This window comes from Mixophyes fleayi, chromosome 1 (genome assembly GCF_038048845.1).
Source record: "Mixophyes fleayi isolate aMixFle1 chromosome 1, aMixFle1.hap1, whole genome shotgun sequence".
Taxonomy (NCBI): Eukaryota; Metazoa; Chordata; class Amphibia; order Anura; family Limnodynastidae; genus Mixophyes; species Mixophyes fleayi.
The window spans coordinates 190,745,749-190,766,109 of record NC_134402.1 but is presented as its reverse complement, the minus strand read 5'-3'; the positions used below and the strand labels follow the sequence as shown (position 1 = coordinate 190,766,109).

General features: G+C 39.0%; 1 protein-coding gene across 1 annotated transcript in view; it reads right to left on the bottom strand.

The window, feature by feature from the left end:
• Positions 1–1,501: 1,501 nt before the first annotated feature.
• Positions 1,502–20,361, bottom strand: part of ANKLE1 (ankyrin repeat and LEM domain containing 1) — a 33,136-nt gene continuing 14,276 nt past the window's right edge. Inside the window, exons 5-9 of the mRNA XM_075204680.1 lie at positions 15,988–18,642; positions 15,265–15,439; positions 14,202–14,361; positions 4,046–4,175; positions 1,502–2,460 (exon numbers count right to left, since the gene is read on the bottom strand). Coding sequence (XP_075060781.1) covers positions 2,288–2,460; positions 4,046–4,175; positions 14,202–14,361; positions 15,265–15,439; positions 15,988–18,642 — 3,293 coding nt within the window. The 3' untranslated portion in view covers positions 1,502–2,287. The remainder of the gene's footprint in view (positions 2,461–4,045; positions 4,176–14,201; positions 14,362–15,264; positions 15,440–15,987; positions 18,643–20,361) is intronic.

Here is a 20,361-nt window from a genome sequence, read left to right as displayed (position 1 = left end):
CAGGTTAGCCAAGCCTGGTCTAGTGGGACAATCCTGATTTTTGGTGACTGTTCTGCCCAATTGTCGAAGTCAGCAAATTGGATAAAGTCATTTCAATTAAAGTCTAGCAAACTTGGTTGTCTTTGTCTGAAAAGATGCGCACAGTACGCATCGACGTACAAGGGCACGCTGCGGCGTGAAAGGGCGTACGCATCCACTACACGTGGCAGAAACAGTAATTGGTCTTTTACCATATATCCGCACAAACACGCATACTTATAAAATAGTACACATTAATGGTAGTTGCAACACATAGTCAGTTATGTCGAAATATAGTAGTATTTATATGTTATATCAGAGTTACATGCATATTAGTGAAATACACGGAACGGGTTGAAGGAATAACATCATGAGTGGTATCATAATGAACCTTGTTACATATCCTACTGTTTGGTTCACTCTGCGAGGGAATCGCAGAGTACATACGCAAGTTATGAATGATAGGGAATTATGAACTACTTAAGACTAAGGAATCTTGGCGGGAAGAGCAGAGCATACCCCCTGCAGAGATGACCCCCTCCTTTGGATTCCTTAGGATGAACCAGCCAATGATTGACAACCCCTTGGACATTCCTGAGACCCGGACCAATAGATGCAAGCTATACCATCTTCATTGTATTACTGTATTTGATTGTATATATAAGCAGCAGCTTATGATCCAGAGGGCAGACATCTTGTCCCCAGACTTCAGGATTGAATGACTGCACTGGATCCAGAGCGCCTGCGATAAGTAACGGCTGTATTTACTATTACTTCGCTTGAGCATATTATTCTACTTATTGCGAATAAATCTCTGTGCTTTGGAAACACAAATCGAGGTTCGACAATCGTTATTGGTTAGCGACAATACGCACATAACACAATCTAAGGGGCAGGTCAAGACTGTGTATTCTTTATACACACACTGTATGTTTTATGTACTACACTAAGGTGCTAGCTGTCCTTCATGGACTGACCACTCCCCCTCTAGTGTCAGGTCCCGCCTCTATAATGGCTGACTACACCCCCTCTGGTGGGTCCCTAGTGTTGCAGTCCCCCGGTGGGCCCTTCATGCACCAGTTCGACACTGTTTACCAACAATGGGTTTTAAAATGTATTATATTGTATGTTATAGTGTTATTTGAAAATTACCACAAGTAAAGTTTGTGGCAATGTATGGCAAATGGCGGAGTGCTTTCATGAGATACAATGTATTATCTGACAATATAAAGAGAAGCTGTACTGTTGTACTTAAAAACAGTAACTGGAGTTTTCCAGCTCAACACAGGTCTTTAAAGTTAGTCAGCCGATGTGGCCACGCATTGGATTGGCGTAATGTGGGGAGACAGTTTTCATCTCAATTAGCCTTTAAGATATAAGACACGAAGCGTGCAGGTAATGTTTATGACACCCATTAACATCGGTACAAGTTGTCCCATAAAAGACTAATTTTCACATATTTTAAATAAATTCAGGACTCAATGTTAATAAGACTGTTTATTTTTCAGTTCTCCGCTTATTAATGTAATATAAGTGAAACTGTATATGCTTTGTACAAGTACATCTCTACAGTACCATCCAATTAAGACAAAAAGATCAATACAGTAGATCTGCAATATATGAAAAATGGCTAATCATGACACTATTAGTAAATCTTTGTGCCTATGTGTGCAATAAGCAGCATACAATCATGAAGATGACAATCATTTACTTAATTTACTTATCATATATTACTTATGAATCACATTCATATCATATTCAAAAACAATACTTGCATGATAAAGACCCCATTAGCATTCAAAACAAAAAACATTTTCACTTTGTTTCATTTAGATCATAATTAAAATGTAATATGTCTACTTCTGTCCACTGACATGTAAGATGTCACAGTTCATTTCCATGAAAGTGGATCCAGAGATTCAACAATTCTTTTTTTGTAAACCAAGATTAGATTATATAAAATGACAATTTATTTTACAACCAGCAAGTAAATGAATAGCAAATAAAAATATATATACACCCCTGCAGCTCTGACAACTTAACAATAAATTACCCAACCATTTACTCTTCTTAATTATGTGAGGGAATGATATACTTTGCAGTTCTCATAGTCTCCAAGTGTAGATACACAGTTATATAAAGCAGGAAAACAAGAAGTTGTGGCAATGGTGCTGCTCTGTTAATATTTCCACAGCATAGAGTTTAGCTTGAGAGTGCAAAATCGAACATCCAGTTACTTCAAAATCCTTGGTGCATTCATTCCAGTTTTTCACGGTCTATTGCGTATATCTGGGGGCCGGAGCTGGCGTTCTCCTTCAGCCAGGAAGATTTGCATTGCTCTGTGAAGCATATGAACACCAAGGCATCGTCGACGCGTGGGGGGCCAATTCTGAGCTTGTCCATAGTAAACCCCCTTCTTTTGATTGGTTAGCATTTTTAAACCTAAACAGTAGAATGAGATACACAAATATACAGAACAGCTTACCGATATATAGAATTGCAACCAGGACCGATTCAAATTATAGGCCCCATCCATAAATTCTATTTATTGAAGCCATTAAATATTCTGCACTCTGATTTGGCTTTACAATTTATTTAACATCCAATGTATACATTTTAAAGCATATAATTGCCATTGTTAATTTTATAATGCAGAGACTACAAAAGGAAAAAAAAGTAAGAATATGGAAAGGAACCTAAAAAAAAATTCATAATTTTCTAAATGAAATTTCTATTACAGAAAGGAGACTTTGCAGAGTGTTATAATGTACTTGTTTTTGCCCAATTTCTTCAGAAGTCAATTGTAAAGCAGTATTTCAGTTTCTCTTTCTATAGACTAACATTTGCCTTGTTCCTTTAGAACATGGAAATACTGCTAACTCTTCAGTCACTTCTGTTGAACAACTCATTATAGCAAGAATGTCCTTGTATACTTCCGAACAAAACAAAATTCTAAAGAGGGTCATGGATGCGCTATTAAATCTGCAATACCACCTTAATAAAAAGGTGGTAGTGGTTGGTCTCCTGATTTTTGCCACCATTGTCACCTTACTTTACAGCCTCAGAAAAAAAATAATAAAGTGAAGGGTGAGTGGGAGGACCAATCACTTTGCCGCAATCAAGAGCTTGTGACTGGTACTCCCTCTCGCACCCCTGCCATTTAAAAGTGGAAACCGTCAGTGACGTAATACAGATCCAGCAGAGCCCTTGGAAAACATCTACATGACACAGTTGTGAGGATTTTACAAGGTGCAGCTTTAAAGCCAATGTACAGCCTAATGCAGAAGATAGTTTTTTAATAAACCGATAACTCAACCACATATAGGCAATGCCAGCTCTATTTTGCCTGCGTTTACAGCTGCAGTATTCAACTTTGACTGAAATGCAATACTGATCCCATATTGTATCACAGATGAGACAGACAAATGCTTAATTCTTCCAACTTCCCAACACCAATCAATCATGGCAAGGAGACTTTTCTTGATCTGCTCAGTACCTAACCAACACAAACACATAAAAACTGGAAAAAGGAGGGACGACACATTCATGTCATATCTTGCTTTTCAAGAAACAGGTAACTTTTATCCATGATCTACATGTTGACTGGGTGTGGCAAGAGCTGCTCAGTGCAGTGTAATGTAGGACAAATGAGAAGACCCAGGCAAGCCAGAAGGCATTAATGAAAGAACATACAAGGAATTACATGGAATGCTTGGAACAAGGTTTAAGGATAAGGGGTTTTCCATAAATTATAGCACTGCGCACTTTGAGAGATTCCTTTTGCACGAACACACACCAATTCAACGGACCTGCATGGTGCAAGTTTGAACAAACTATGCCCATGGATATCAGAAAAGTGGTTTACTCTACATAACTAAATGGCCATGACTCATTTATAGTATGCATTTGTGCTTAGCTTGTGCATGAGCATAGTAATACACTGGCCCTATATTTGCAGTGCTATTAAGTATATACTGCTGAAGAGTTTATAGCTAGGAAAAAAAATGCTTGAAATAAAATGTCTTACCAATGGCATCCACCATGCAAGCTTCTCTTGTGTATGCCTCAACAGGGATGGTGTTTTGAAAACAGTGAAGAGATAGCACACCCTGACCACTTCTCCAAATATCTATAATGTGCTGTACTTTAGGACAAGGCTGAAAAACAATTCAAAAAAAGTTAATCACTTAACAGTTAAATAAATTTCTGTGCTGGATTTCCTGGGAATACTTTTTTGGGGAATGAGACATATGTTTAAAATTTAATTTATTGGGACAAACAGGGCTTTCGTTCAGCAGTAAACTGGAATACAGTTTATGCTATGAGCCTTGTACAGAAAATTTTTTGGTAAACTATATACATTTCCAAAAGTTACTCCGGTTGTCAGTTTTATGAAGTTAGTGTAGCTCTGGTTATTTAATTAGATAATGTTTGCTGTTCTCCAGAAACAAACAAACAAAATAACAATTTACTCAAGGTCTGGTGTACTTTTTGCGTTCAGGATCATAATCACTTTTTACTTTCAGATGGGAGTAACAATGATTTTATTTAGTTTTGTATTACAATTTTTTCCCTATAGTATATCCATGAATAAAGTCAGATAAGATACTATCGTGGACATAACTGTAAACCAGGATATTCCTTAGAATAGAGTGAATTTTGCATGTGAGGACAATTTTTAAGGGTGAATATTGAGTAGATTAATGCCGTTTGAAACACAGTAACCATATTATTGCTATCATTAAGGGATAAGAGAGAGATATAACCAAGGACTTCTTTAAGTTCCTCCAGTGCCCAACTAGATAGTGGTATAATGCTCAATAGGTATGAGAATAATGGAAGTGTGTAATATATACAACTTTGGATAAAAACTGATGAGACTGAAGTCAATAATGGGGCATTATAGTCAGTAATACAAGATAATGACTTCTATAAAACATCAGGATACACATAGGAGCCACACCAATTTCAGACAAGATTACATTTATATTGGTTTCTCAACATCTCTAGTATCATTATCAACATACATATTATCATTTATTTACATAAATCCAGTATATTCCATAGTGCTTTATAATTAAGAACAAACACAGTAATAAAACAATACTAGGCAGGGGCAGGCTGTGCGGGCATCTGTCCCCTGGTCCAATCCCATAGTGGGTTCCCTAGGGCTGGGTCACCTGGTTTTTTCTCCCTTTAAAATGTTCCTAATAGGCTACTGAGGCAAGTCCTGCCCCCCAGGCTAGTTTGCCAGCCCTCTCCTGATACTGGGTAATACATACAGGCAAAGAGGTAAGAGGGCCATGCTCACAAGCTTACAATCTATAGGATAATGGAAGTTTGCAATCTAGCTGAATCAACTTAACCTCATGTATCAAAAGGTTAAAAAAAGTGCTTAGTGGGCCAAATGATCCAGTCACACAGCAACATTGGTCAGGGCGTCAGAGTTGTTGTCCTGTGTGAACTGTGCAAAGGGTGGAAATAGGGAAATTCTCTTAGGTTAAGAGGGTGATCGAGGAATATTAAAAAGATTGTCTGAAGAGGTGAATTTTCATAAAATGCTTGAAGGTTTGAAGACTGGAGGAACATCTTATTGTTCAATGTAGGGAATTCCACAGAGTGGGTGCAGAAAGAAAAAGGTCCTGTAATCGGGAATGGGAGCAGGTAAGGAGTGTTGATGAGAGATGCAGATCTTGTGCAGAACGGAGTTAGAAGATCTTTTGCGACAAGTGAAGGGATGTGTGTTGGTGCAGTTTTGTTGATGGCCTTGAAGGTTAGTATAAGTATTTGCTATTGGATTCGGCAATAAAAATGTAGAAACTGACAGAGCGGCTCAGCAGTGGAAGTGTGATGTGCAAGGAAAATAAATCTAGCCACTGCCTTCAAAATAGATTCTGGGAGTGAGAGTCTGCTTTGGGGGAAGACTTCTAAGAATGGAATTATAGGAAATATATTTGGGAAATCCTTTAAAGTGAGTTTGTGTATGGGATAATCAACATCTGAAATTGTAAATACCAGATATTCTACCCAAACATTCTAAACAGAAATATGCACTGAAAACTACAAAAGAACATGTGTGTTCTTTTATCAGAAATAAATACAGAAGACCATTTGGACTAAGTAACTCTAATGATTTATATAAGAATTTCAGAATGACACACATTTTTACCTGGATGAAGTTGTCAATACTGAATGGGCACTAGCCACACTAATATGTAGAATAAAATACTTAAACATATTTTATTAGAAGGTTTTTCAAGTTTTAACAGCATACAGGTTAGGACATAAATCAGACAGTTGGCATATATAAGGTTATTAAGAACTTTGTTATAGTAAAATAAAACAGCAACACTGAAAATAGTGGGAGGATGGAGCACAAGGGGGGGGGGACGAGAAAGGGGGAGGAAAAACAGCTTGGGAGAGAAGGAAGAGAGAGACTAAAAGGGCAGGAATAGGTGGGAAGGGAGGGAAGAAAGGGGTAAAGAAGGACAGGGGAAGAGGAAGGGAGGAAGGTCAACCTAGTGTCTTAGCTGATATCAGATATTTAGTATGGGATTTGGTATTTAGTCTATGGTGTCAGTATCTGTTTCAAGAGATACTTGACTGTTCTACTCCGCAAGAAGCCAAGGTTGCCAGATATTTCGGAAATTATTAGATTGGTCATTATGTATACTCGTGATATGCTCACAGCGGTAGGTCTGCCAAACTCTATTATTTCAGGTAGCGCAGGGGGTTCTAGTTGTTTATAACTTGCCGCTATCACACACTTGGCAGCGTTAAGAATATGGCTCACTAGTGCTGTTTCGTGCTTATCAGTGTCAGGTATTGGTCTGTGCAGGAGTGAATAGGAAGGACATGGAGGAATTTGTAGTGTAGCAACTCTAAAGATTAGGTTATGTTCCTTTTGCCAGAATCTGACCATCTTGTGGCATGACCACCAAATATGTAAAAACAAGCCCTCTTGACCACAGTATCTCCAGCAACAACTGGAAGCGTCAGGGAATATAGCTTTTAGACAGGTGGGGACCAAATACCACCTATAAAAGTAGCTTATACGCATTCTCTTTGGTCCGCACGCAAATAGAGCTGTTGGCGATTCTAGACCTGATTGCGGCCCAATCATCAATTTCCAGTTCCACGCCAAGGTCTTCTTCCCTTTTTAGCTCATAACTATCTTTGACAGGTTGACGAAATGCCACCAAAAGAATATAGAATGTATAAATTAAGCCAGTAGGGGGAGATCTATTTTGACAAAAAGTTTCCAAAGGCGTGAATTAGTAAAAGGTTTTAAACGCTGGGATTGAATGAAAAACAAATGTCTTAATTGAAGATATTGATAGAAGTGCTTATGGGCAATGTCATGCAACTGCTGGAGGTCCGCAAATTCAGGAAAAATTTGCATAGGTGTTATGCCTGTCAAACACCAGAGCCCGCGACAGAACCAGTGCTGGGAGAAAAACTGTTACTGTCCAGGGGGGAAGACTGGGTTAATTAAACATAATTTCAGAATTGGCTATCAAATGGAAAGCACGAGTGCAATAGTCCCAGATCTGGAGTGAGAAGCGAGTAGAGGATGGGAGCAAGGGGAGTGAGGGTACTCGAATAGGGAGCGTTTGAAACAGATACAGAATTCATGGGACTAAGTTCATTTTCACCGCTGTCATGCAGCCTAGCCAAGAGATGTACAACTTATTCCCATTTCTCAAGGTCTCATTTAAGCGAATTGAAAAGTCAGGGAAAATTAGCAGCATATAGTTGGCTATATTGACTTGTCAAATAGATTCCCAGGTACTTGGGTTTGTCTGGCTGCCATCTAAAGTTTGACTGCTGTTTCAGAGAGTCCAAGAGGTGGGACGGTAAGTTAAGAGGAAGGATTTTGGATTTGTCCATATTGATTTTAAAGTTAGATATTGCACCATATTCACTGAGTTCACTCTGTATGGAAGGGAAGAAGGTGAGGGGGTTGGTAATTGTTAGTAGAATGTCGTCCGCATACATGGAAATCTTATAGTCAGTCTTATCCGCTTGGATCCCTGTGATTGTCAGATTATTACGAACTCGAGATGCCAATCTTTCCATTGTTAGGGCGAACAACAAAGGGGAAAGCGGACAGCCTTGTCGAGTGCCGTTCGTAATTTGAAATGCAGGCGGCGCGGCACAGTTAGCCCATACAGTAGCCGAGGGATTGCAATATAAGGAAGCTAGCCCAGATACAAATTGACCCTTAAAACCCATCGCTTTCAGGGTAGCTCTCAAAGGGCTACGAGACCCCTTTTCTGCATCGAGGACCACCACCATAGCAGGGACCAGTGTTCGATGAGCTGCTTTAATAAGATTAATTGCTCTCCTTGTATTATCTGCTCCCTGGCGAACAGGAATAAATCCCACTTGGTCAAGGTGAACCAAGGCGGGGATCACTTGGGCTAACCTGTTCGCAAGTAATTTAGCAAATCGCTTTAAATCTACATCCAGCAGAGAGATGGGTCGGTAGCTCTCACAGTAACTAGGTTCACAGCCCTCCTTGGTAATAACAATAATATCTGCTCTGGTTGTGTCCCTTTCAAGTTTTTGCCACTTAAAATTACTCTAAAAATGGAAAGGAGCATAGGCGCCAGGTCGGGAATAATTTTTTTAGAATATGATGCTGTAAGGCCGTCTGGACCCGATGCTGCAGAGTTTCTAAGGGCCTTAATAGTTTATTTTACCTTTTTCAACGTAATATCATTTTAGCATTTAGTACTGACAGCTGTGCGCCTGTGAAGCGTGGGAGAGAACACGTTTGGAGGTATTCACGTATTAGTTTACGAAAAATATCTGGGGGGGGGGGGGGTCTGCAGTTGGAGGGAGGTTATATACGGAATTGTAATAGGTGCAGAATCTATTTGCCATTGACTGGGGATCGTATAAAAATTGCTGTGTCTGATCTCTAATGGCCACAATGCGATTACGAGCACACTTATTCTGGAGCCTACGTGCCAGCAGCGTGTCAGCCTTGTCTCTTCTCATAAAAATGCTGCTGAAGCAATTGAAGTGTCTTAGCCGCTTTGGCAGCAAGCAATTTGTCTAGATGTCCTTTCAGAGCTAGGAGGTTGCGCGCTTGGGGTATCACTGGTGTTGTATATATAGTAAGAGTTTGTTTTGAGACTCTAAATTGGCTACTACCTGTTTGTTTACTTTTTTCTCATGGGAGGCAAGACTAATCAAACGGCCTTTAATATTTACCTTATAGGCTTCCCATCTAACAGTAGGAGCAGTTTCCTCTGGGCTATTGTCTGTTTGAAAGTCAAGCAGCGCTTGTCTTCATACTAAGGTTTTCCTTCTTTAGAAACAAATTTAGTCATTTAGTCTCCACTGGTATCGTGGCAGGAACAGTGGCAAGATGTCAAGTCGCAAAATCATAGCTGAGTGTTCGGACCAAGGAACTGGTGTAATGATAGCCGATTTCAGGTTCCGTGTCATCTTGGCATCTACAAAGAGCATATCTAGAGTACATACCATGCGGCATCGAGTAATGCGTATAAGCTCTGTCATTAGGGTACAGCACTCACCACGTGTCATATAGATTAGCCTGTTTGAGTAGGGATTGCAATTTAGAACCTTCGCGAATAGTACGACTGCTGCGCAATGTAGGTTGCGAACAGTCTAATCGTGCATTTAAAAATGGTATTAAAATCGCCTTCTTCTATTACTTTTCCTACCATAGATTGTGAGAGTCTGGCACAAAAGTGAGTAAAGAAAGTGTTTTGAGAAGTATTAGGAGCGTATATCGTGGCTAAGGTAATAGGGGCGTGCGATAGTAAGCCCGTTAAAATAATGAATCGACCTTGGGGATCCATGTGAATTGTCTCAATTGTCAGCGGGAGAGTATGGTGAAGAAGAATAGCTGTACCTTTGACCTTCTACGAGGAGGTTGAGTAGAATATCTGTGGATATTGTTTGTAATGCAATTTTGGGTGAGTAGGTTTGAAGTGCGTCTCTTGGAGCATTACAACTTGCTGAGAGTGTCGTTTCGGATACTGAATCAAAATTGTGCGTTACTGCGGAGTGTTAAGACCATTAACATTAATGGTAAGAATCGAAAGATTCATGGTTGATACCAGTAATAATCCGACCAAGGTCAGTTGAAATAGCAGAGTTGGCGAGGTAAGACACCAGGTTGAGATGGGAAAATTAAAGAGAGGGAGGAAAGAGTTGGGGGAGCTTAGGAGAACAGTCAAAGAGAAGAAGACAGTTTGACTGGCAAGACATGTCTTCCGAATAATGGAACCAGTACATCCTGTGTACTTGGGGAGTACAGGGGGGGGGGGGGCGTGGATGTGTTGCAAAGAGAGGAAACTTGGTGGAGGGGATTCCTAGGTATTATAAACCGGTAAGTACCTGTACATGTATTTTAAATAACATTGAAATGGGAGAGAGAAACATTTAAGGGAAACAATGGGATATTCTAAAAGGAACAATAATCATAACTCAGATAAATAACTATAGCAACATTCTCAACTAAGGCACATTCAGGTTAGGCGTTGCCAGGCCAGTGCCTTATTGCCAATCTAAGAGATCATTTGCATCATAATTCAGGAAGCAGCTCAAAAATGATCATGAAGTATAAGTAATCAGCCGTCCCCCAAACCATGAGGCCAAATTTACCTATTAGCTTAATAAATATTGTAATCAATTGGATCAAACATATGGCCAGCCCATCTGGGGCCTTAAGATTGAGGATCAATAACACTTATAATGCCTCTTATAAGCAAATAAAATTTACACGTCTCTTGAGAGGTCCTCAACCTCATAGTTAGATAAACTTATCTATATTTAACAGGGCGCAAGGGCCTCTTCCAATATAGTTTAATTAAGAAACATGTGTACCTTTTTCTCAATTGCTATAAACAAATAGAATTCCCCTGTCTTCATACTTGATCTATGCAATACCCGGCCAATGTTTTACCACTAAATTAAAAGATCACTTGCCTCTTAATCTTAATCCGGGGAGCAGTTCTGAATCTAACGTGAGCTATAAGTGATAGGCCGCTCTCCGGGTTACAAGGTCGAGTTGTCCCATTAATTTAGTACATATTATAATCAATTTGGGTCAGACAATTGGCCAACCCATCCGGGACCTTACGACCAAGGATCAATAACATTTAAAACATATTTTGCAGACAAAGTCTACCTGCTTCCTAAGAAGACCTCAACTTCATGGTTAGGTTCACTTATCAGTATTTGACAGGGCACGAGAGCCCCTCCCAATTTAGTTTAATTATAATCCTGAATAACTTTTTCCAATTGCCTCTAACAGTTCAAGAGAGTCTGGAATTAGTAATCAATAATTATCCACATCAACTGTTAACTATAATGTTACCAACACAGTATTTTATCAATTTAATACCTGTTGTAAGCAACTGGATCAAACAGTTAACTAACCCATGTGGAAAGAAAGACTAAAATTTAGCAAGATTTAAATTGTATTCTATAGACAAATACAATTTACTTGTCCTCTGAGAAGTCCTCGAGCTCATAGTTGAATACACTTAATATTTGACAAGGCACAAGGGCTGTCGTAAGTGCGGCTCAACTAAAGTCATGAGTAGCTTATTCCAGTTGCCTCAAGTAACTTCAGAGAGCTTGTAAGTAATAGCCAACATATGTGCGACCTTTAGTTTAAGTTCCTTATGCTTGCATCCATGAGGCTGTAGGGGCCGTGGGTCTTGCAGTTTCATGTGTTGGTATCAAGGAAGTCGCTATTCCTAGTGTTGGCAGAAGGGCTACTCCTTGATCCAGCATCTTGACTTTGTGGGATTGACCCTCATGCCCTATCAGACGATGAAAAGGAAAACCCCATTGATAACAGATTTTATGGTCATGCAGGAGTTTGGCAATTGGGGCAAGGTCTCGCCTCTTTTGCAGAGTAATAGGGGCCAAGTCCTGATATACCTGGAGTTCTGCTCCTTCAAAAGTAGGTGAAGTGGCAGTTCAGGTACCCATAGCGAATTGTTCTTTATGCTTATAGTAGTGAAATCGAACGATGACGTCTCTGGGCGGCTGGATTAGTGAGGGTTTTTAGTGTAGTGCTCCATGAGCCCGAACTGTTTGGACCTCTAATTTTGAGCATCTGGAAGATAATGTAGAAATAGTCTTCTCTAGGTATTTTGGTAGAAGATCGTTATATATTGTTTCTGGGATATTCCGGATGCGAAGCTTATTCCACCCGTTTCTGTTCTCAATATCCTCAAAGTGCTTTTTGAACATTTCCATATCTGTACAGAGATCTGAGAGTTCTGTGGACACAAGTTCCTGAAAATTGCAAACCTTGTCTACCTTTTGCTCCAAGTCTGCTGTTCTGGAACCAATGGCTGCTATTTGTTTGTGGAACTCAGCCACTACTTTTCTGTTTTCCTCTTGTATAATGGCACGAACTTCTGATTGAATGGTAGACTGGATAATGTCTCTCAATTCTGTGGATATGGACACTTCATTGGTGGAACTAGTGTCATCGTTGTCTGAATCAGAATGCGGTGTCGGTGAGGATGTTACCGAGTGAGATGCAATCCGCTTTTTAGCTTGAATAAAAATAGAGGCCGTTCCCAGGGTAGCAATTTTTTGATCTTTGTTCGACATTGCTATAGTGTGGTTCCAAGGGTTAACAGACTCTGTAAGATCTAGCAGTTAAAACAGCCGGTCCCAGTAAACCGATAGTTAGATTTATCTCTCCCGTTGCTGTGGTGTAGGCGTTCTAAAGCTAGAGCCCCATGGATTCCCCTGTGTCCCGATATGTTAGTAGCCCATTTAGCCTCTCGTTTGTATGTAGACTCTCTGTTCTGTGGGCATTGTTAGCACTGCATTAAGCACAAACAGGAGTGGGAGGACCCAAGATTGGTCCTATCTGTGCAGAATGAGATGCGCCTTGATTTATTAAGCAGCTGTAACTCCAGCAGCGTTTCTGCGAGAGCTTATGAAGAATTAATAGGTATAAACTGCAGTGTAGTATAGAGTACACTAGATGGCAGCAGTGTATAGTAATGGTTATTCGAGCACTATTAGCAAACTGCTGAGATAGGATAGGGACAGAGATAGCCTTGTATTTTTAGGAGGTCAGACCCCCAACAAGTAGCTGATGGCATGCGCTGATGCTTTCCTAACTTCAGTCTTCTCAGTGTGGACTGAGACGTTGGCACCGCTGGGCTGTATCGGCAACCTAGACAGGCGTAATTAGTCAACCCCCGAGCTCTAGTAATCTTCCCAGCAGGCACTGCTCCGGTTGAACCACCGGAAGAGAAGGTGGCAATGAAGCCTGCGGCATCCGGTCCGATGCAGGAGATCCCTCACAGACCGAGGAAGGCAAGGGGACTCTTCGATGGGCGACTGCTCACCAGTGATCTTACACAGGTGAAAGGCGAGTGGCACAAAAAGGCAGGACCTGCTCCCGCACTCTTACTAGGCTCCGACCGCTATGTCTCACTCCTGCCAGCAGCTATGCAGCATCCCCCGGGCGGTGTGCACCAGATGACCGGTAGCCCACAAAGCACCGAAAACATGCTCGGATCCGGCAGCAATCAGCCTCCAAGCTGACAGGAAAGGGCAGCGGTGTTCATTGAATAGGCCCCCGCACCTCCAGGTCCTCTGCCCGGACTCCCAGAACGATATTAAAGTTGCCTAATAAGCTAATACAGATCCCCTTTTACTTTTGTGGCGTTTTCACCAATTAATGCAGAAATAAGACGCAATTTTAGCTTTTGATGCGAGTAGCTCTAATGCCACACGTCCGCTATAGATGACTGCTAGGCCACGCCACAGATTCGACAGAATTTTATATACTTAAATCACTTATTTCTTCATTGTCACCTGCCTATATTTTTAAATATAATGCTGTATTCTGATCCAAATATGTAGAGAGTTACATATATTTTAATGAGGATTCAATAGAATTCAACATTTTAACGCATATTATAAATCAGTGGACTGGAGGGCCTCTGTGTGTTACATTCTAGTGATTTAGTTCATTTTTTTTCTCCCTCATAGGTTCAATGAATCATCCCTCAAGGCAGTTGAAGCCCTCATCACCACATTCTCCATCAAACCACTATTCTTGAAAGCTGCTCTTTGTAAGTGGCATTGACAATGTGACATTTAAACTAATCACTTTAAAAGAATTGTAGATGATATAATAAGTTTAATAAAGATGGTACCTGTTTGCTGCTGCCTTTGTAGTAAGTCAATGCCTCGTATAGATGGGAATATGGACGCGATCTCTTTCCTTTTCCAACATAAAATACAGCTCTGACAAAAGTGCAGAAGCAGTCATGTTTGGAAGTGTTATGATGACGAGATGGAAGATTGCAAGTGACTCTAAATAAAGAACGTGGATATAGCAGTTATGATATTGGAGCTTAGATTTTTACATAACCTGGATCATCATATCTAAATTGCAAATACAAAATACTATTGAGTCTTTTTTCCAGACAGTGCCCACCTATCTTCCCCACGCTCCTCTGCCACTGCCCTTAAATAAGTTATTTAGTAAAATTCTTGCGATGACTATTTGAGAAGGTACTTATTGATGTCTGTATGTAAGAAAGGGTTGAACAGCATAAATTTACATTTATCATTCCGAGATTCTGATCTTGCTGAACACTAGATTTCCAGATAGATTCCATACATGTATTTAGAATCAGATCATTATCACCTATTTATAAGGCACCACAAAACCCTGCAGCACCAGACATTCAGAGTTACAATGGAGTATAAAAGGTAATGCAGAGGAATTGTGTGTATGCATGCATCCTAAATCTTCCATTATTAGGAGCAGATTCCATTAGCAGCGATGTTCCTCAGAACATCAGTTTTCCTCGCACCTCTATGGAGCGCAAGGAAAAATGAGCGGAGATTTCTGTTAAAATATCCGCCGCAAAGTGTCTCCAGAATGTCCGCAGGAGACTTTTGTGGCTAATTCCTCCCTTAGAACATAAACTTTGATTTATGAACTTATTATCATAAAGGAGAGGAGACATAATATAAATTATTTCATTTTGTGTATATGTTTGCTTAAATTAGCTTTTAATTCTGTAGCCATATAGGCACCTTAGTTTTTTCCCCTCATAGATTTTATAATTTTGGTTTCAAAATAAATAAGCATTTCATAAAGTAAAAGATCAAAAAAATATGAATCATTGCAAAATTTATGTTGGATGTCCCATTATTAAAATACATTTCAATAGGTATGATAAAGGGACAAGGAATCTTGTTTCTTACCTGGGATCCAACAACAAGTAGTTAAAGCTAGATTTCAGAACACCCTCTCTCCACTTGCGTGTCTTATCTGGCTGGTCAAACTCTAGAGAAAGTGTTGCCTCATCACTGTTACAGTCTGGGATGTTAAACGTGCGGAGGGCTATAGAGAGCTCTGGGCTATATGCAGAGGACACACCTGACAAAGAATAGTGCTGTGTAATCTGCATAGTATACATCAATTCAACAGTAAAAAAAATCAAATATTGCCTTTAATCAGTCTGTTGCTAATCATATAAAGGAAAGATTTAAAAATATAACTTTTTGTCATAAATGTACTCAATAGTGTTTGAGTGAATTCTCTATATACATGGCAGAGGCAAATATATATTTTTTTTTTATAATTCTAGACACCTCATATTTCATTCCTGATAAGTTTTAGGTATGCCATAACGATGTATCTGCATTATTAGGCAGAGCAGGAATTGCTCCTTGAATTGAAACCAACTGTAACCAATTAGTATTTTTAAACAATCTATTTGCTCAGCATTAATGTAAAAGCATCACCCAAATTACTAAATGTTCCAACTGTGCACGTAACAGATTGCATGCCCAAACACAAAAGATGTCACATTTGTACCGTTTTAGTAGATGTTGGAATCTCTTAGGGAAATGTTTCATCTACTCTCCAATTTTCTAACATTTTACAACTGCAAAAATTACAAATCGTAACAACAAAACCCTTACCTGCTCGCCCACTTTTCACTTGTTCCTTCAAACGCTTGTCTAACAGTAAGATGCAAGTCTTTCTATTCTGGCTGGTAACTTGCCTAGAGTCCTCCCCTAGCTCCCTCAGTCTTCTGGTAAGTTCATCATTAGACAGTCTATACAGCTCCACTGCTACCCGATCAGGTGAATGTGCGGATGAAACCTTATTTATTATATGATTGCTATTCTTATAGTTTCTCCAGTCATATAAAATTGTGTTGTCTACATTCTCTGAGATGTTGGCGGCAGACTGATCTTTACAAGGTATGTGCCTTTCAATAAGTGCATGTCCTTTTTCATTGTCCATATACAGATATTCCATAGGTTCAACTTGACTTACATTTACTGGGCGGCCACCAGGTGATAAAGGCACTTTCTGGCTACAAGAATCATAAATAGTGCTTGAATGGCATGATTTTAATGCACTATCATTGGTTTTTGCAACACAAGAAAGTCTACTAAAGCTGTAACGTGGAACTTTAGTGCAATTTGCAGCCGTGTCTTCTGTTGCTGTACTGTGAAGGAAAGATCCATTTGCTAAAGACAAAGACAATGGTTTCCCTTCTATGGCAGAACCAATAACTGTGTTTTTGTAATCAGATTCTCCAATACTCTCAGACTCTCCATCCTCCGTTAGCCATTCGCTTTCAAAAATCTCACCCTCAGCACAGGTGGTTTGCTTTAACTGCACACTAGATTTAATTTCTGCTTCTGAAGAAGACAGATCATCTGTAAGAAAATTAGTGATGTTAACAGTTGTCTCTTGTTCAGAAAGGATTTCCCCAAGACTCTCAGGTGTTTGGTTTGTGGAGGTCAATGGTGATAAATTCTGATCCTCCTTATTCAGCCTTCGAGAGGTGTTTGAAACATGATTTTGCTCAAATAGCACACTAGTAGGGCAAAAGCTTTTTCTAGGTCCAAGTTCACATGGTTGCAAAGGAGAATCCAACATGCCACCTGGACTCCTGCCTCTTGTAGGCATTTCCACAGAGTCCTCAAAAAGAGAGGAATCTTTATGGCGAGACTTGGAAGAAAGAAGTCTGCTTTTTGAGCGTGGTGTGAAGAAACAGGGACTTTTTTCCACATTCATTATAGTTGGGAACTGAAAAGCCTTTGTTGCCAACATCATTTTCCTCAACCCGTCACACAGTTCTGCATCTGCTTTTTCTTTCAGATTAAGTTCGTCTGATTCTGAAATCAGCATATCTGCAGAGGTATTCGAGAAGGATGAACTCCCATCTTTCAAATTCTGGTTTATTGTCAAGTCATGTTCAACAAGTGTTTTTGCTTCACTAATAACTGAAACTGGAACAGTGTCAAAACAAGATGCTTCTGCTTCAGCCACTGGAAAACCTTGCAATGTATGTCTATCCTGCTGAGACAAGTTTAATCTGCAGCCCTTAGTTAAGAGCATTAGGTTCCTTACATTAATTTTCAAATCCTGGCTGTCATTCTCATCATAATTAGCCCCCCCTACAGAAAGAGTTGGAGATTGTGAAGTGTATAAGATCCCTGAGGTTCCTGAAATTTTACTTTCATGATCATCTGTCTGTGTTTCACTTTTAAATGATGCATTGTGTTCTTTGTCTGTTCCTTCCTTGTGACCATCTATCAGTTGTGTCCTTAACCCTGTTAATCCTTTGTTGCCCTTTACCAGCATGTCTTCTTTCCTTTCTGGCAAGGTTTCGATAATTTCTAGCTCTGAGTGATTGTATGAATGTTTTTGAGAACACAACATTGCATCCTCTCTAGCATTACTGCATACCTGATTACAGTGTGAAGATAAGAAAGGTTTGCCGATTACATCTGGGACCCATCCTCTTTTGTCACTACAATAGGAATTATCCCAAATACTGGTGTAACTCGCACTCTGGCAACTGTTATATTTGCTGCTGTAACTCACTTCCTGCTCGTCACAATTTCCACCGCCAGCAACATCATTATTGCTTTGCCCTATGTTGTAAGCATAGTCTGGAGAAGTAACGTCCCATCTATCTATAATCAGAGTCTGCGATAAATTGTGTGTGTGATTTAAAACAGACTCTTCTTTGGTATTGAAAATGTTCTTAAATGCCGAATCTGCTTGGTTGCTAGGATGAGGACTCAAACTTATTTCTTTCCTTACTTTGTTACTATTATCATCTGAGAAGTGCGATGCCAACAAAGTACATGCATTAATAGACAGAGTTGGCTGTTCGATTTCTGTGTTTATAGGTGGATTATCTACATCAATTATGTCAGATTGCCAGCGCATTGAAAAGTCTTCACAACAATGGGCAGGTTGTAACATCCATGTGACAGAGTCTCCTTTTGACTTGGTTTGCTTCAATTCACAGTTATGAGCATTCAGGGCTTCCTTATTAGCACTTAAGTGCACCTTAGAATGTTTTATCCCAGTACTTATTTCATGCTTCTTTCTTGAATTAACTTTTGTATCCAAGCTGGACAGTTCTATCTGACTTGATATCACAGCATCATTCATGCCCTTTCCTGGGGTTACATATCTTGGAGACATGAAAGGAGAGATTTTTGTGCTGTTAAATGGAGAGTTGTCATAGGATGACTCAAGAAGGTGGGTGATGCTACTCATCTCAGTGATATTATCAGTCAAACAGGAGACATTTTTGCAGTACCCTGTGGAGAGAATTGACGGATGTGAATATGATATTCAATGGGTTGTCTGAAAATGCATTTAAAATGAAAAGCACAACTAAACCTAAAATACAAATTCCATTAAGAAAAAGAACTACTAACAACATTTACAAACAGATATGGAAAAGTTCTCATATTTTGACAGAACTTGTAATATTTACGCTCTATTTAAATTTGCGATGTTGCTAAATCAACTTATTTTATGGTTATCAGACATTTTCTAAAACACAAAGCTAAGTGGCTGACTGCAGTATTCTCACGTGCAAAGTTATTTGTCTGCCTTTTGACGCCTCCATTAGTTAAATACATTAAATACTCTCAGTTATTTCTCTTTTCTATATGCTAAAAAGGTAAACAATGACGTTTGTGCTCATTTTCTAATTAAATTTTGGTACCAATTGATTATGTCATTCAGTACATTACACACATTAAATCATTTTTACTTTTACCAATCTGTGTCAAAATGGTTCCATTTTTCTAGCACAGTTACTCTGCCAACTTCAGGTTTTTGTTTTTGTTTAACAGGGAGACAGTGTTTTTTTTCAAAAGTCAATAAGAGCCCACAATGATTTCTAACTAGGGCCTTCAAGTGTTTGTGTGCTTCTGCAATACAGAGAGTACATTAATTCTTAAACTGCTGCGTCTCTCATCCTTAAAAATGACCTACATAAAGAACGGTTTTTCCAGCACTCACTGAAGCCCATTTAATACATATTGTTTCTCAGGTTTATGCTGTGAAGCAATCATTAACAATTTTGATCATCTGATGAATTGTTTTTAATGTTAAACCTAAAAGAAACCAACATTGTTATAAGTACACGGTATGATAGAAATATTTCAATAACAGTTTGTGTTCAGAAGATAAAAACAGAAAAACTCTCAATACACAACAAACGTACAAATGATATTAAGCCACTCCAATTTTGAAACACAAATCTATGTGCACGATATTTAAATTGCAGCATTCCGAGTTAATGTTTTTCTCACTTGCCATGACACATTATCTCACCTACAAACATACTATTTTACTTCTTTTTAGCACAGGGGACTAAAAAGCTACCCTGGCATTTACTATTTAAACTAATAATTTCTAGTTGCAAAACAAAATTTTATATATATATATATATATATATATATATATATATATATATATATATATATATATATATATATATATATATATATATATATATAAAAAATAGAAAATTGACATTCTCCCTGTCAAAGGCAACGTAAAACAGTCCTTTATTAGGGTAGAACAAAAGGGACGAAAAAAAAAAAAAAAGAACAGCGCATTGGTAGGAGAACAAAATAAAGATTATATTATATAGAACACGCACACACTAAAAATTGGTAAAAGTCCAGTAGCTATAGGTGAGGATAGCAGAGGTCAAATGCAGAAGAAATGGTTAAGCGATAGATAGACATATATCACTGATTTTTTGTTAAGTCGCATTAATAATATACGCACTTGAAATATATATAAATAACAGCAAATAAAATCGTTTAATAATAGGATGAATGTTTATGACATAATTCAGTCCACTATAGTGCTGTTACAAATGCTAGACACTTAGGGCTAGATTTACTAAGCTGCGGGTTTGAAAAAGTGGGGATGTTGCCTATAGTAACCAATCAGATTCTAGCTTTCATTTATTTAGTACCTTCTACAAAATGACAGCTAGAATCTGATTGGTTGCT